Source organism: Nerophis ophidion, linkage group LG03 (genome assembly GCF_033978795.1).
Source record: "Nerophis ophidion isolate RoL-2023_Sa linkage group LG03, RoL_Noph_v1.0, whole genome shotgun sequence".
Lineage (NCBI taxonomy): Eukaryota > Metazoa > Chordata > Actinopteri > Syngnathiformes > Syngnathidae > Nerophis > Nerophis ophidion.
In genome coordinates, this window is record NC_084613.1 from 70,483,570 (window position 1) to 70,500,124 (window position 16,555).

The 16,555-nt window shown below is 37.5% G+C and overlaps 1 protein-coding gene across 1 annotated transcript; it reads left to right on the forward strand.

Annotated features, from left to right (window-relative positions):
• Nucleotides 1-1,402: 1,402 nt before the first annotated feature.
• Nucleotides 1,403-16,555, forward strand: pole2 (polymerase (DNA directed), epsilon 2). Its single transcript, XM_061895976.1, has 19 exons — nt 1,403-1,569; nt 4,865-4,965; nt 5,037-5,112; nt 5,186-5,263; nt 6,762-6,855; nt 6,940-7,014; nt 10,008-10,091; nt 10,316-10,372; nt 10,454-10,502; nt 10,602-10,674; nt 10,753-10,925; nt 13,224-13,313; nt 13,388-13,442; nt 13,522-13,581; nt 13,673-13,750; nt 15,851-15,959; nt 16,024-16,200; nt 16,281-16,348; nt 16,440-16,555. The coding sequence occupies exons 1-19, from the start codon at nt 1,499-1,501 to the stop codon at nt 16,456-16,458; spliced, it is 1,587 nt and encodes a 528-aa protein (XP_061751960.1). The 5' UTR covers nt 1,403-1,498; the 3' UTR covers nt 16,459-16,555.

The following is a 16,555-nucleotide window of genomic DNA, read 5'->3' on the forward strand; positions in this document are numbered from 1 at the left end:
GATTTCAAATTACCGGTATTGAAATCAGCCTCCTCCATTTTGAAAATGATGACAGGGGAAGTGTCACTCGTGACATCACGAGTTTGACCAGGCGGTAATACATGCGCTAATTATTTTGGGAAGCGAGTTTGATCCGGCAGTAATTCAAGGCAGGCGTATACTATATGCCCTGTGGCAATTCAAGGAAATACGGTAATCCATTTCCAAGCAAAATCAGTCTAGTAAAAGAGCACGTGTTAATATCTATTTTACAAAACTATTTTAACTATTACAATAACTAATAAAAGGTTAACATTCGGGGAAAAAAATTGTAATTTAAACACTTAAAAGTCTTGGTGAGTTATTAAATTAAGGAAAATAATTGTAAGTAAAGTGTAATATAATATCAATCAATCAGTCAATGTTTATTTATATAGCCCTAAATCACTAGTGTCTCAAAGGGCTGCACAAACTACGACACAAACCACGAGATCCTCGGTAGAGCCCACATAAGGGCAAGGAAAACTCACCCCAGTGGGACGTCAGTGACAATGATGACTATGAGAAACCTTGGAGAGGACCGCATATATGAACTATACGTAGAAATTGTAAGTTATTTTTTGTATTTATTTAATTATTATTTTTTTTTATAATTTATTTCATTTTGTAACACACAATTAGGTTTGTATTAAGTTTATGGAAAACAATTTGTTTAAAAAAATATCCATCCACCCATTCATTTTTACCGCTTATTCCCTTTGGGGTCGCTGGTGCCTATCTCAGCTACAATCGGGCGGAAGGTGGCGTACATCCTGGACAAGTCGCCATCTTATCGCAGGGCCAACACAAATAGACAATATTCACACTCACATTCACAGACTAAGGCCAATTTAGTGTTGCCAATCAACCTATCCCCCAAAAAATATCCAATCCAGTCAAATACTGGTGACCGGATACAGTACGCAAACAAAACCAGGCGCCAAAATAAAAGTCAACCTCTAGTTTACAACACGCATGCGCATATATAACGCTTTCCTGCCGTAAAAAGTATTACAACGACATTTTTTTTCCTTCAAAGTGTTTGGATAGCGAAGCTCATTTTCGAAAGAAATGCAAGTTTATTTAGTTACGGCTATATACACAGACAAAGCTAAGATGAAAACAGCAGTTTCTACTTTGAATAACGAACGATTATGGATGGATGAAAAATATTGTAATCTTTAAAATTCCCTTGTCGATTATTTAGGAGTATCAGTTGATAAAAAAATCCTGACATTTGACGCATTCGCAAACGAATCTGGCAGCTCTGTAACTTAGACAATAGGCATTAATTATTTATGTGGTAGCTAATATTTTTAAAGTAGCGTCACGTTACTCTCTTACTTTATAGCATGGATCACGTTTTAATTATACGTGAAATAAGTGTACGAAGAGGGCGGAAGTGACGACATTCGTGGCGGAAGAAAAAATATTTAGCGCCAAAGCTTGAGCGGCGGGGCGAGTAACGTCAACAAAAAAGATGGACGTCGCTCGCAAAATGAAGTCTAAAGTTTCCGCCGAATTCAAGATGCGAGGACTTATTCTTCGACCGTATGTAACCTTAACTCATTAAATGCTACTAAATGTATTGACGTTTAACGTCACGTCGCGCTGGTTTAGAACTAGCATAGCTAAAGGATTAGCTCTAGTCTGCACTTTACTTTTGCACTCACATTAGTCCGTTTTATGGTCAAATAATACTTTTCACACTTTTTTGTAACTATGTTCGATTTTGTCTTAATTCTGTGTATCCACTACCCGTCATGTCATAGGGTAACACCATTCATGAGTACAACCCAATATAAACACTTTGTGTATTGTGTTTGTAGTTTACAGACCTAATAATGGAAGGGGTTAGTGCAGGGGTGTCCAAAGTGCGGCCCGAGGGGCTTTTGCGGCCCGCAGCTAATCGTTTACCGGCCCGCCACACATTCTGCAAAAATTGCAAAGTTGATAGTATTGCAAAAATTTAAAAAAAACATTCAAAAAAAGTGGAATGAGGTGAAATCTAATGAGAAAAAGTGGCAATGTTGACACAAAGTTGCCATGTAGGCAGTTTTTTTGTTCCTTTTGTCTGTATTTTGTTTTCCATTGCTCATAAAAAAGGACAAAAAATCTGTTATAATGAATTATTTAGGGCTGCAACTAACGATTAATTTGATAATCGACTAATCTCTCGATTATTACTTTGATTAATTGATTAAAAATCGGATTTAAAAAAGAAACTACATTTCTATCTTTCCCAATACTTAATTTAAAAAAAACGCATACTGGCACCATGTCCTTTCGACTTGCCAAACATAACAATAACAAAGCAAGTGTTAGAAAAATGTTTTTTTTATATATAAAGTGCACCATTGTCATGCACAATAGCAATAATTTTGCTTAGGGGGATTTCAAACCTCCCACTTCCAAAAACATGCACCTGGGGATAGGTTGATTGGCAACACTAAAATTGGCCCTAGTGTTTGAATATGAGTGTGAATGTTGTCTGTCTATCTGTGTTGGCCCTGCGATGAGGTGAGGACTTGTCCAGGGTGTACCCCGCCTTCCGCCCGATTGTAGCTGAGATAGGCGCCAGCGCCCCCCGCGACCCCAAAAGGGAATAAGCGGTAGAAAATGGATGGATGGATGGATTTCAAACCTGCCTATTACCTATTCCAACCATTCTGCAATGTTGGATGCTGAATGTCTTTCCTCTAGTGGCAAGGTCGTAAGGCAGATTGACTTCATGTTCCTTACGTCTCCAATGTAGTGGCATGTTTTGCCAAAGTGGCTACACTTGTCCACACATCAGTGGTCAGACTACCGTGAGTTTTTTTCTTCATCCATGGATCCAAGATGTTTCCTCTTAAGGTGCTCCCGAAGCGATGTCATACTTTCGTGCCACGCGAGGTCGATGCTGCACGTTTTGCAGGAAACTGTCTTCTTTGCAGTGTTTAGGGTGAAGAATTCCCACACTTTTGACGACTTAGGTGGTAGTCTTTTCTCCATTGCACTTACACTATCGCTCCTTTTTTTTCCTCCACCATTTTTCAAATGTTTCCAGACAAAGAATACGGCTTTGGTCACGTGAGCTGCACATGACACATCATTGGCTGGCTCACTTCCGCTGCCCTGGCACTGTTTTGTACTTTTTTTGTACTTATTTTGATTATTGTTTCTCATATTTTTTTAAATGTTGCAGTTCCTAAATAAAGGTTTAGGAAAGAACTTAAGGGGGAAAAAAAAAAAAAAAACGGCCCTCAGCGCATGCGCACTGCATACATCCAACGAATCGATGACTAAATTAATTGCCAACTATTTTTATAATCGATTTTAATCGATTTAACCGATTAGTTGATGCAGCCCTAGAATTATTACTTAAAAATTACTTTAAAATGTTTTATGTGTAAAAGATATTGCGTATGTTGTGTAGTTGCCATATAAAAACATCAAAGTTTTGACAAAAGAGCATAAAACAAACAAAATAATAGTTCAAACTTAAAATCGACAGATATATCGGAAGTTGATCTTGAAATTAATTTTTGAAAGTAAAAAAAACTAATAAAAATTTATCACTTTATGAGTGAGGAACCTTTCGGATCTCATATATAATTAGTAGGATTTTATTTAACGTTTAACTGTGATTACTCCAAAATATTAAATAATTAAAATCAATGGTGTCCTGCATTATTGATCGTTGAGGGCTTTAATTGCTAAATAAAGGAACTCTCCTGAAGGAATCAATAAAGTTCTATCTCGCTATCTATCTATCTATCTATCTAAATACTGCATATTTCAGTTTTACAATTAAAAACTAAATTGTCTTTGACAGAAAAGTCTTAAAACCTTATTTGTTTTGCTTTATATAAACCTCAAGTTGATATAGAGATTTACTGCAAGCATTAAATTAAAAAAAATAATAATAATTTGACTAATTAATTTAAAATCTTTTCTCACTCCTGTGCTTACTAAAGGCATGCGGTAAAAGTAAGCATGCTCTAATTATTTTAAAACCTCTTCTCACTCCGGCACTTACCCAAGGTTTGCAGTAAAAATTTGAGTGTGATGTAAGTTTGGACCTTAAATCCTACTGAATAGCTCTTTATCTTCTTCCCTTTGTGATTTCAAATTACCGGTATTGAAATCAGCCTCCTCCATTTTGAAAATGATGACAGGGGAAGTGTCACTCGTGACGTCACGAGTTTGACCAGGCGGTAATACTGAGCATGCGCTAATTATTTTGGGAAGCGAGTTTGACCCGGCAGTAATTCAAGGCAGGTGCATACTATATGTCCTGCGGCAATTCAAGGAAATACGGTATGTTTAACATTTTAGTGACTGAGACCCTCTATGCTCCCAAGGAGCTCTAAGGATTAAAAAAAAAATCCATATATTTTGTTATGGTTTGAAAATGAAAAATATCAAAATGGCCCCCGCATGCTTATATTTTTCCGTGTGCGGCCCTCTGTGGAAAAAGTTTGGACACCCCTGGGTTAGTGCATGTGCCTCACAATACGAAGGTCCTGAGTAGTCCTGGGTTCAATCCCGGGCTTGGGCTCTTTCTGTGTGGAGTTTGCTTGTTCTCCCCGTGACTGCGTGGGTTCCCTCCTGGTACTCCGGCTTCCTCCCACCTCCTAAAACATGCACCTGGGGATAGGTTGATGGTGACACTAAATTGACCCTAGTGTGTGAATGTTGTCTATCTGTGTTGGCCCTGCGATGAGGTGGCGACTTATCCAGGGTGTACACCGCCTTCCGCCCAAATGTAGCTGAGATAGGCTCCAGCGACCCCAAAAAGGGACAAGCGGTAGAAAAAGGATGGATGGATGTATCTAACATTTGGTTTTGTCTTATTGTCCAGTGAGGCTACCAAGTACCTCGTGGAGGCCCTGCTCTCTGTCGATCCCTCAGAGCTGGATGATGTCATTGGAAGAGTCCTGGATGCTGTGGAGAAGCAGCCATGTACTGTCATGTACAGTATACGATACAGAATATGCATGTCCAGAACTGTAATATGCTTTGTTTTCCCTCAGTGTCGTCTAGCATGATCGAGCAGTCTGTGGTGGAAAATGCCGTACAGGACTGCTCTCAATCCTCCGATGAGGCCCTGTATGTACAAGATTGGTCATTAATAGTATGCGATTTGTCACGATGATTTCAAACCGGCTTATTTTACTTGCAGAAATAATGTCTTCAACATCATTGGAGCCTTCGACGTGCCCAGATACATTTACAATGCGGAGCGTAAGAAGTTTGTGCCGTAAGTAAAATGCAATGTTTCCCTGTAGTGATCAGCGGAGTCTCATTTATGATTAGATGGTATTAGTGTAGTATTACTTTGGGGTTGATCTATTTTATATAGTTGTGAATTAGGGTTAATGATGGTGATATATGGAGGATTTTAGTGACAAACTTACATACATATGAAGCCAAATTAAACACAGCTTCATTAGTAATTACATGTGGAATAATTATGATAATAATAATAATGACGATATTGCCATATTTATTTTTCCATTTATTAAAGAAATTGTGAAGTACCGTATAATTAAAAATAATTGCATTGATAATTACTGACTGATTTAATAACAATTACGAATTGTACTTTTTTGTCACCAATTCATTTATCTATTTATTTAGTTAATGTCCTTCTTGCCGTGTCGAAAAGCAACATGACATGCAACATGAGCTATATCAGGGGTGTCCAAACTACGGCCAATGGACAAATTGCGGCCCGCCTAAGTCTTCAGTTTGGCCCGTGAGACGTGAGTTTCCCTTGCCCTTATGTGGGCCTACCGAGGATGTCGTAGTGGTTTGTGTTGTGGTTTGTGCAGCCCTTTGAGACACTAGTGATTTAGGGCTATATAAGTAAACATTGATTGATTGATTGATTAATTGATAAGGAATCTGGCACATTGGGTGTTTTCAAATTAATTTCAAATAAGTAGCAATCTGATTGGTGCAAATTTGCCACCAACTTGTTGACAACGTGAGGAAATCAGGTCAATGACCATGAATTGTACATTGCCGTAAATATAATCCAATTCAAAGCAAAGAAAAAAACATAACCAATACAAAAAGTCAACACACATGGTCACACATAACACAACCTGCTCATTGAACTTTGTGGATATTCTAAAAAATGACCAAGCACTATAAAAAATTCAAGACTACACCCATTACAATGCATGATGGGGAAAAAGCAAAAAACTCTCTTCACACTTACCCATGTTTGGCACATTTTTGCTGCTTGATATTTGTAACTGATAACATTTTTAGGAAAGTCATCACAGAAGTAAACAAGGTAGGAGTCGAACTTTAACATACTCCCAATAGCCATCCATCCATCCATTTTCTACCGCTTATTCCCTTTTGGGGTCGCGGGGGGTGCTGGCGCCTATCTCAGCTACAATCGGGCGGAAGGCGGCGTACACCCTGGACAAGTCGCCACCTTATCGCAGGGCCCTCCTAATAGCCAATTATATTAATTATATAGCCATTGTATTTGTATAATATGAACATACAAATATGTATAAGATATAAATATATATATTTGTGTGTGTGTGTACAGTATGTATGTACGTACACATATACATACAATCAAAGACCAAGTTAAAAAGTTTGGACACCCCTGAGCTAAATTAATTGGTCAAAGTCCCCCATCAGAAGGTGGTGGGCGGGACCATTGACCTGATTGGTCGACCTTCCACTATCCAGGCTTTATCAATATTATTTAGCTGCTTGTTTGCACTTCCCAGCATCAGTATGACCGGTCATCCGACTCCAAGCTTGTGCGGAGGCGCCAGAGACAAAGCAGAACTTTTTCGTGAGCGCTACACAATTTTACAGCAGGTCAGCAAGCCTCTGCTTTATTCTTATTTGTATGACTTCAATGTGCTTTGAATGACTTTGTTTTTTTTCTACGTGTGTTAACAGCGCACACGGCGACATGAGTTGTTCACCCTGCCTGCAATTGGAGCTCCTGTAGTGGAGAATCAAAACAAATTTCAGGTAATTTTTGATTCCATCATATCTCCTTATCTAGTGTAGTATGTTTGTATAGTCAACTACTGAGATCACCAGGTATCTATTAGACATCAGACATTTATTAGTGGACATGTTTGTATAAATGCATTTTTATTAGGGCAGCCAAAAATAATTTAACTCACGTGTTTATTCTCCAAAAATATATCAGAATCGTGTACATAGTAATTTAATCATACAATTATTTTGATCGCACATGCTCCTTTATCTTAACTGTGGATGGTTACCTGAAAGGTTGTTATATGGTCAGTGATTAGGTCAATGTAACGTCATTGCATGAGTGAGAAGCAGGGCTGTTGTTTGGAATTTGGTGCCCCCTGAAAGAATATTGGTGTGGGCCCCTCTACTCCAGTCATTGCCTCCTTCAATATTTTGTGCCCGTGCCTTGTGTAGTACTACACCCATTTTGTTTACTTTCTTACGATTGACCACTTAACAAGTCAGAGTATTATTATGTAAATTATTAGTTGTTTTATTCTCATTTCACTGATTTGCAACATGTGATTTATCCTCCGTCTGCAAATGCATTTTCAATTAACCATTGAATTAAGAAGTAGTGTTTTTGTTATTGTATTTAAAAATCCAGCACTAATATGCAAACAAACTAAGTGTCCTAGCTCAAGATAGCCCACAGGTAAATATGTAGCATTTAACTTAAATATGCAAGTAACACAAAGAGCACAGGGAATATGTTGTCATAAAACAAATATCAAAAACAACAACAAGCCTCATCTAATTGTAATTAAAGCTTACATTGGCTTGTTTGTCCACTAAAAGTCTAAACAAAAAGCCCAACACCTTTTTGCTAGCACATTTGCTGATGAGGTATTTGAAGTACAAATGTGGGCTTAGCTGAATTTCAGTTGTAAGGCTAGCAAGGCTATTTAGTCTCTTTTGACTTTTTGTGGCTCTGAGATAGTTCCAAACTTGTTTCATTTTGATAAACACTCTTTCTCCACCTGCTACAGTCTCAGGTAATGAAGGTTATGATATGAAAGTTGGTGTAAAACTGTCCGAAATTCTGAAGTCTTTTTTTTTTTTTTACTTTGTTGTTGGCAGCTATTTTGTGTCTTTTATTGTATATTAGTTTAGTTTATTATTTCTTTGGTCAGTGGTCAACAAAATAAAAAAACATTTTCACATAAACAAACAGTTGTACATTTATAAATTGACAATGTTACAGACAGGAAAGGGTTTAGGCTGAAGTTGAGCACCTATTTCGCCTAACCCTATAAACAATCTCAAATACAAAATGAGCTTCCTAAAAATATGACATTTCCTTTACACAACTTGAACACTGTTCAAATATATACACAGTAAAGACATGTGAAATATCCTTGTACACGTGTTTGTTAAACATTTGTACCAATAATATACAATATACAAACAATTATTCTTCCATTATTATTATTATATCCCACATTTAGTTTTGTAATTAACATTGATCATAGGATTAACTACTGTGTCGATTTAAGAGTGATATATTTTTCTCAGACATTGGTCTTAAAGTGTTTTTTAAATGTGTAAAATGTGAATGGAACTGGAACATTTTAAGGAATTACTATGAAACTTACTATTACTATGAAACCCAACATCAACTCTTTGGATATTTGACTTTTTTGTATTTAGGCTATTCAAATGTCCCACAAATAACATATTTTACAAGACCACATTGAACACATCATGATAACGTAACTGACTTTTGTCAGATGCTCATAATTAGTAATTATAAGCATCTGATGAAGGTAATTACTCTGTAATTACTAATTGCTGAGTAGAACTTGAATGCATCATTATACAGTTCAATTCAGCAGCTAAATAGAAGGGCGCATAATGGAGCACTGTCCGACAGTGATACTGTATGTATGAAACACACAATCACACTGTTGCTCTACAATGAACTGGGGATTTGAAAAGAGTGTAGCGTGGCCAGACAGCTAACGTAGGCTCCAGTGTTCAGCCTGTGGCCAGTCAAAGGGAACGTTACAAACATTAAATGAATGAACAAGTAGGCTTAAATGTTTCAGCCACCCTCTGTAGTTTTACTTTCTTACCATCAATGTTCCCTACTTCCCTCAATTTTTTTATGTGTTTGGGCACCTCCCTGAGCATTCGGTGAGGAGCACACATGAGCAACATCAGACATGCACCCTGTAGCCATACCAGCAGCAAACCTCTCCTAAACCTGACATAACAATTTAAATGTTTTATTATGATGATCAAATGACGTCAGTTATTTCCAAGAGATTATTTTCTAATATAGGTGGTTTGGCACACTTACAATGAAAATAACAAAAACATCTATGAAAGCAACATGGGGCATCCTAAATAGAATTATTAAAAATGGTGCTAGGAAGGATTATTCTAAATGCTTCTCTGACGGAAATGTAAAAAATGACATTATGAACAAAGTAGTTAAAAGCTTCAGTAAGTACTTTGTGAACATTGGACCACATTTAGGGAAATAAAAGAATCCAGATCCCGAGTCAGTTGAGGACTTGAATGACACTACAGACAGAAATCCCAACTCAATGTTCCTCAAAGGTGTGACAAAAGAGTAACCAATCAATATTGTTAAAAAAATCTAAATCCAAGACCTCACCTGGTTGTATTGGAATTGATATGGAAACAATAAAAAAGGTTATTTTATAATTTTTGCACATTTGACTGTACTTAATTTACAATGTAATATACAGTGCCAGTTATAGCACACACACTTTAAAAATGTGTACAGTTTAACAGGCCCTAATGTTCACTATTCTCCTGAAACTTGAAAATCTTTCAAGTCCACCGTAAACACCAGCTATACAGGTGACATGTTGGCTGTGCAGGCAGTGTGTTGTCACTATTTCAGGTGTTGCTTTTCTCTACTCAAGCAGACTCAGATTTATTGGGGTCCGGCGCCAATTACAGCTACTGTTTGTTGTCATCTAAGCAGCCGATTATTTTGTGTCCTCCAGCTAAAGCCAATTGAAGCTTTGCTCGGCAGCACGTCCAAGATGGGAGGTGTGATTGTGCTGGGGATGATCACACAGCTGAAAGAGGTGGGTCACTATTTAAATAAAAGACATGCCAATGTTGTCTGTTCTGATTGATTGATTTGAAACTTTTATTAGTCGATTGCACAGTACAGTACATCTTACGTACAATTGACCACTAAATGGTAACACCCGAATAAGTTTTTCAAATTGTTTAAGTCTGGGTCCACGTTAATCAATTCATGGTCTGTGTGTGTCTAAAATGGTTTGCTATTTCTTTTATTTTAAAGGGGAAATACCACTTGGAGGATCCAACAGGAACAGTAGAGCTCAACATATCTAAAGCAATATCCTTTCATCTATAAAGTATAAAATAATGCTTCACACGATGCATTATTTCAAGTTATTTGCCTTCATTTAGCTTTCACCAGTTTCATAACGGACTTTACACAGAATCCAGTTTTGTGCTGGCTGAGGGTAAGATGGAATTACTTGTTAAAGACATGCATTGTGCACAGCGGGGACAAAGTATTCTGTCCTTTCAGTAGCTTGAAAGTAGTTTTGTGTGTGTGGCAGGTTGGTACGAGGACTCAGTGTTCCATGTTAATGGTTTTGGTACTCCGCCAATAGAACCTTCATCAGCCACAAGGTCTCAAAAGGGTTTAAGGGAAATGATCTACCTTGCACAGTTTTTGTCACAACTTTGTCGTCCTCTTTCCATTATCAGGGCATACTTTGGCAACGTCAACTTTTTCGGCGGTCCGTCCGCCATGTCTGTGAAGGCGTCGGCCAAGCTTAAGCAGCTGGAGGAAGAGAATGAGGACGCCATGTTTGTTATTGTCTCGGACGTGTGGCTGGACAACGTGGAAGTGATGGAGAAGCTCAACCTCATGTTCTCAGGTATGTTAGTCATGTAGCTAGTATCTTATAGACGCTGTGCCTCAAATGTTCACTTGAAAAACGGAACAGCCTACTTTTTTCAGAATGAAGTAGGAATCATTAATTATTAATATTTTTATAGACAAAGAATAAAACACTGCTTACTACTAAATACATTTTTTACATTATGGGAGCCCTCTAAAGAACATCCTTTACACTCTTTTAATCCAATATAGTAATGAAGCCTGAGGCTAAGCCAATCAGTGGCCACAATGCTGAACAGGTTTGATCTCGATTGGCCAAAACTACTGCAGTATATGTACATGTGTATATATATGTATATGCATCAAAACTATGAATGAACACATGTGGAGTTCTGTACTTAAAAAAAACAGGTGAAATAACTGAAAACATGTTTTATATCAGGGGTAGGGAACCTATGGCTCTAGAGCCAGATGTGGCTCTTTTGATGACTGCATCTGGCTCTCAATAAGCAGTAGAAAAGGGATGGATAAGTAATGAATAATTCCGCTGGTAATCACTGTGTTAAAAATAAAGTTCAAAATATAAAACATTCTCATGCATTTTAATCCATCCATCCGTTTCTACCGCACCTGTTCAAGAAGTTACATTAATGGTAAGAAGTGTTTTATTTATTATTGGTTAGCTTCAGAATAACAATGTTATTAAAAAAGAATAAGAGACTTATTATACTCTAAAAATGTTGGTCTTACTTAAAAATACACTCATGTAGTTGTATTGGGTGTTAAAAAATATTATATGGCTCTCACGGAAACACATTTTAAAATATTTGGCTTTCATGGCTCTCTCAGCCAAAAAGGTTCCCGACCCCTGTTTTATATTCTAGTTTCCTCCCAAAAAAATTTGCACGCTCTTGCATTCTCTTGGTGAGCTTCAAGAGGTATTAAACTGAAAGGGTTTTCACATCACACGTGTCATAGTTTTGATGCCTTCAGTTACAATCTACAATGTAAATAGTCAAGCAAATTTAAAAAAACACATTGAAATGAGATATGTATGTATCAGTGACGTGCGGTGAACTAAACACCAGGTGAGACATACATACTTTTTTGTCTTCTTTTTTTTTTAACTTAAATTCATATGTGCAGCTCTAGTCATTGTTGATTTAGGTTGCACATTAGAGTTACAGGAAAAAAAGGGAGTTTTTCGCTTTCATAAAAACGTTACCATAATGATTTTATGATATGATAAATGGGTCCAAAAAGTATTTGATAAAGTTATTAAATACTTTTTGGTCCCATTTGCTTTTAACAAAATAAATCAAGTATTGTGACTGTATCTTACCTTTCTGTGTTTGTATCTGAAGAAGAAATAGCTATCCTCCATGAAAACATACTTTGTAAGACCACATTAATTTTGTCTTAAAGTCCAGTTTAGAGAAGTATTTCATCTTGGATACAGTATATAATCCTCCATATTGGCAGAAACATTCATTTAATTCAATTTAATTCCAAGAAATCAAACAATATTTTTGCACCACAAACGCTGGCTTACTCTAATAAAAATGCCATGTTTGTTATAAATACAGTTAAAAAAAAAAAGAAAAGAATAAAAGACTGGCTTTTGCTGGAGAGACCTGTGTTTGCTAGCTTGCGCGCCCCCACTTCTCCCAGTGTGGCGAATCATAGTACTGCTGAGGCATTCAACTGCAAGTTGACAATATATCACCCCCTATCTTGAGGCAGAGGTACTTGCTGCCTCATGGCCTGTCTTTTCCCCGTGGCAACAAGCATGCGCCTCCTCCCACGCACACGCCCAATACACACTGTTTGTGGCCGTGGAGGCACCGCCTGAGTCTGCCTCACTTCTCGTCTACTGCGTTGTTTTGATCAGGAAATACAACATTTCTGTGATTTTGACCATGAAAATGACCAAGATATACAGGAACCACACCAAAATCACATAGAAAGCATAAACCAAAAGAGAAATATTTAAACTTATTTTATTTTATTACTTCATTTTGGAACATCTCATGGTTAAGCCACCTGGTGGCAGGTGAGGCACTGCCTCACTTGTCTCCCCTGACAACACATCACTGGTATGTACAAGTATATGTGTGTATATATATATAAGTATATGTATCTATACATGCATATGTATGTATATATATATATATATAAATGTTTGTATGCATATATGCATGTGTATATATGTATGTGTATATATATATGTAACTATATGTATATATATGTATGTGTGTGTATATACATATGTGTGTATAAAGACCATATTTTAGCAACTTATGATGTATTCTTGTTTTTATTGTTCTGTCCCTAGGCTATGCTGCAATGCCACCCACTTGTTTCATCTTTTGTGGAAATTTCTCTTCAGTTCCTTATGGAAAAACTCAAATCAATTCCCTTAAAGGTGACTTATTTCAACTCATGAAATGTTTATATGTAATGTTCAAATAAACAGTACGGCGTTTGTTCTGTGTGCAGAGTCGCTAAAGGTATTAGCAGATAGCATATGTGCACATCCCAGCATACACAGCAGGTACAGAATATCTTGTATGTATTTATAAAAACATCTGCTTCAATGTCTGACTGCTCTTTTTCCTGCCCCTCACCTGCAGTAGTCGATTTGTGTTTGTTCCCGGCCCCGAGGACCCTGGTCCAGGCACCATCCTGCCACGGTAAAGCATATGTCCGCTTGTACAAATGAAATACATTTTTTTAAATTAGGTACTGAGCATTTGAAAATAAATGAGTGATGTTTGTCAACAGACCTCCACTGGCCGATTACATCACTGAGGAGTTCAGACAGAGGGTTCCTTTCTCCGTCTTTACCACCAACCCATGCAGGTAAACATGGACTCTAGTAGTCCAGAATTTGTACATCTTAAAATGAGCCAAAATTACACAATAGTACCTTTTGATGTTTTAAACGACTGGAAAAAACATCTTTATGTGCAATTTATTGCATTTTTGGGTTTTTTTTCTTGGTAGGTTTCTACTTCCTGTTTTGACCTAGTCCTGGTTGGCTTGATTACAAGTGTCTGCTAGCTTTGATTTCAATCTTCTGTGACTGTGTAGCAGTGAGTGAAGATGTAGAAAGTATTCACCGCACATTTTCTCATGTGACAGCCTAAATTAATTTTCTTTTTTTTTCTTCCCGATCCCAATTTTATACACAATGTCTCATACTGTCAGCAAAAGTGTTTTTTAATGTTTGCTAATTAATCACTTATAATAAAACAAGTTATTAGCAGTTGTTTCGGATTTAAGTCTGGTTTCTGGAAAATGATTAACAAATCTTACAGTCATAGAAAATGAGGAAAAAAAGGTCAAATGTCTTGGAAAAGTATTTCTTTTACTCACTTGCCTCATAAGTGAATGCAAAGAGTTATGCAAATGTCTGTTTTGACCTTGTCTTCTGGGCAACATTTAGGCAGAGTGCTTCTCTGCTTTTAGAGGGAGCAGAGCCTCATGTGACGCAGTTCTGCAATCCAGCACTTGTACTTTACTGTGTCCCTCCATTGAGAGACCTTGTTACAGACAAAACTTATTGGTCTGCTTGTGTGAAAAGTTAGAATTTTAGGAAACCCTGTCTTAAGTTACCTCTGGGACTAGGACCTGTTAAGATGGGCGGTCAGTTCTTGGAAGAGTCTGAGGTGGTCCCAAACTTCTGATAGAGGTCACGGGTCTCATTGGGACTTTTAAAACAGAAATGTTTCAGTACCCTTCCTCAGAATTGTGCCTGAAAACAATCCTTCTTTGGACGTCATGCTTGGGTGTTGTGGTTAAGTGTAGGACATGTACTGCACCTTTTGTACAGACAAGTGTGTGCCTTTCTAAATATCACATCCATTAAGCTGTGCAAACTTCTCCAGGATGATCAGTGGAAACAGGAAGAACCTCCCTTCAATTTTGCCAAAATGGCTGCAAATACATACAAACGTGTGTTTTATTTTTTTTAAATATATTAATCTGGAAAAAACATGTTTATTTTTGAGTGTTGTGTTTAAAAGTAATCAATTTAGGAATAAAGCTGGAATTTGCTTTCTGAGTGCACTGCCAGCTTCCTAAGCGTGCGTTAGCTACAGTATAGCTAGTCTCTTGTTCATAATCAGATACTCTATTGATTTTTTGTTTTGTTTTATTCACGTATACTTTTCTATTTTTGTAGTCATTGTTATTGCACTGATTTATCACAAATTGTAATGCCATGTTTGTCTATCAAGTTCTTTGGGGGGAAAAAAAGTGAAGTTAGCTGGTTGAAGTACCACAATACTGTAGATTAAATACAGTGGCGATTACCTCTCAAAATAATTGATGTCACCACATGATCATAGCTGGATAAATACTGTACAGTTGCTTACATATGCGGTCCTCTCCATGGTTTCTCATAGTCATCATTGTCACCGACGTCCTACTGGGTGTGAGTTTTCCTTGCCCTTATGTGGGCCTACCGAGGATGTCGTTGTGGTTTGTGTTCTCAAATTCCTCCGCTAACGGTCCGTTGACTATTCAATTACAGGACGCATAAATGTCACGGTCAACGTGAGGCCATCTAGAAAGCCTTACTGACAACAACTCGTGTTCCGATTGGCTATCACAACTGTCTATCACTGTATGTGCCCGTTCACTTAACAGTGCATTGTTGATTCTGAAGGCCTCAGGCAGATTTGGTACTGAATGGCAACATAAGCTTGCGGAATTCTGATTGGATACAAACTAAATTTAAAAACAACAGCACTGGAATGTGCATAATATGACATGAAAATTATATGAACAATTTTAGATATTTAGAGAAAGTAAATTAAAGAATAATTGTATCTTTAATTATGATCATGATTTCTGGTTATGTTCGGCAAGCAGAGAAGGCCTTGCTGGCCCTGACGGCACACTACTGATTAAATAATGAAGAACTCAACAAAAGATTTTCCTCATGTACCTTGTCAGGATCCAGTACTGCAGCCAGGAGATGGTGGTGGTCAGGGAGGACCTGGTCAACAAGATGTGCAGGAACTGTGTGGGTTTACCTAACAGCAGTCTGGACATTCCAAACCACGTGAGTCTACCAGCAATCACGGAAAATGTATTTTTTGGCGCAGCTGCTCACTTTTTGTTCTCAGTTTGTTAGAACCATCCTGTCCCAGGCTCACCTCACGCCGCTGCCTCTCTATGTCAGCCCCGTGTTTTGGGCGTACGACTACACCTTACGAGTGTACCCAGTCCCTGATGTTGTGGTGTTTGCAGACAAGTACGACCCCTTCACCATCAACCACGTCGACTGCCTCTGTGTCAATCCAGTATGTTTTTCATCTCTGTAGGGTTTTTTTTTTGTTTTATTTCCAAACCATCTCTGATTACTATCATCTTTTCATCACAGGGCTCTTTTCCAAAGAGTGGTTTTACATTTAAGGTGTACTATCCATCTAACAGAACAGTTGAGGACAGGTGAGAATTTTGACCATTCTTAGATCCACAAATTGTCTGCCGTTTGAACAATAATAATGAATCATATTACTGTTATCTTTTGTCTTTACAGTAAACTGCAAGAACTATAACAAGGACAATGTTTAAGTGTAAGTCACATATTGTACAGTATGTAAGGTTCTTTTTAATTGTGCTTTGTAATGAATAAAATATACTGGTGTACTTTAA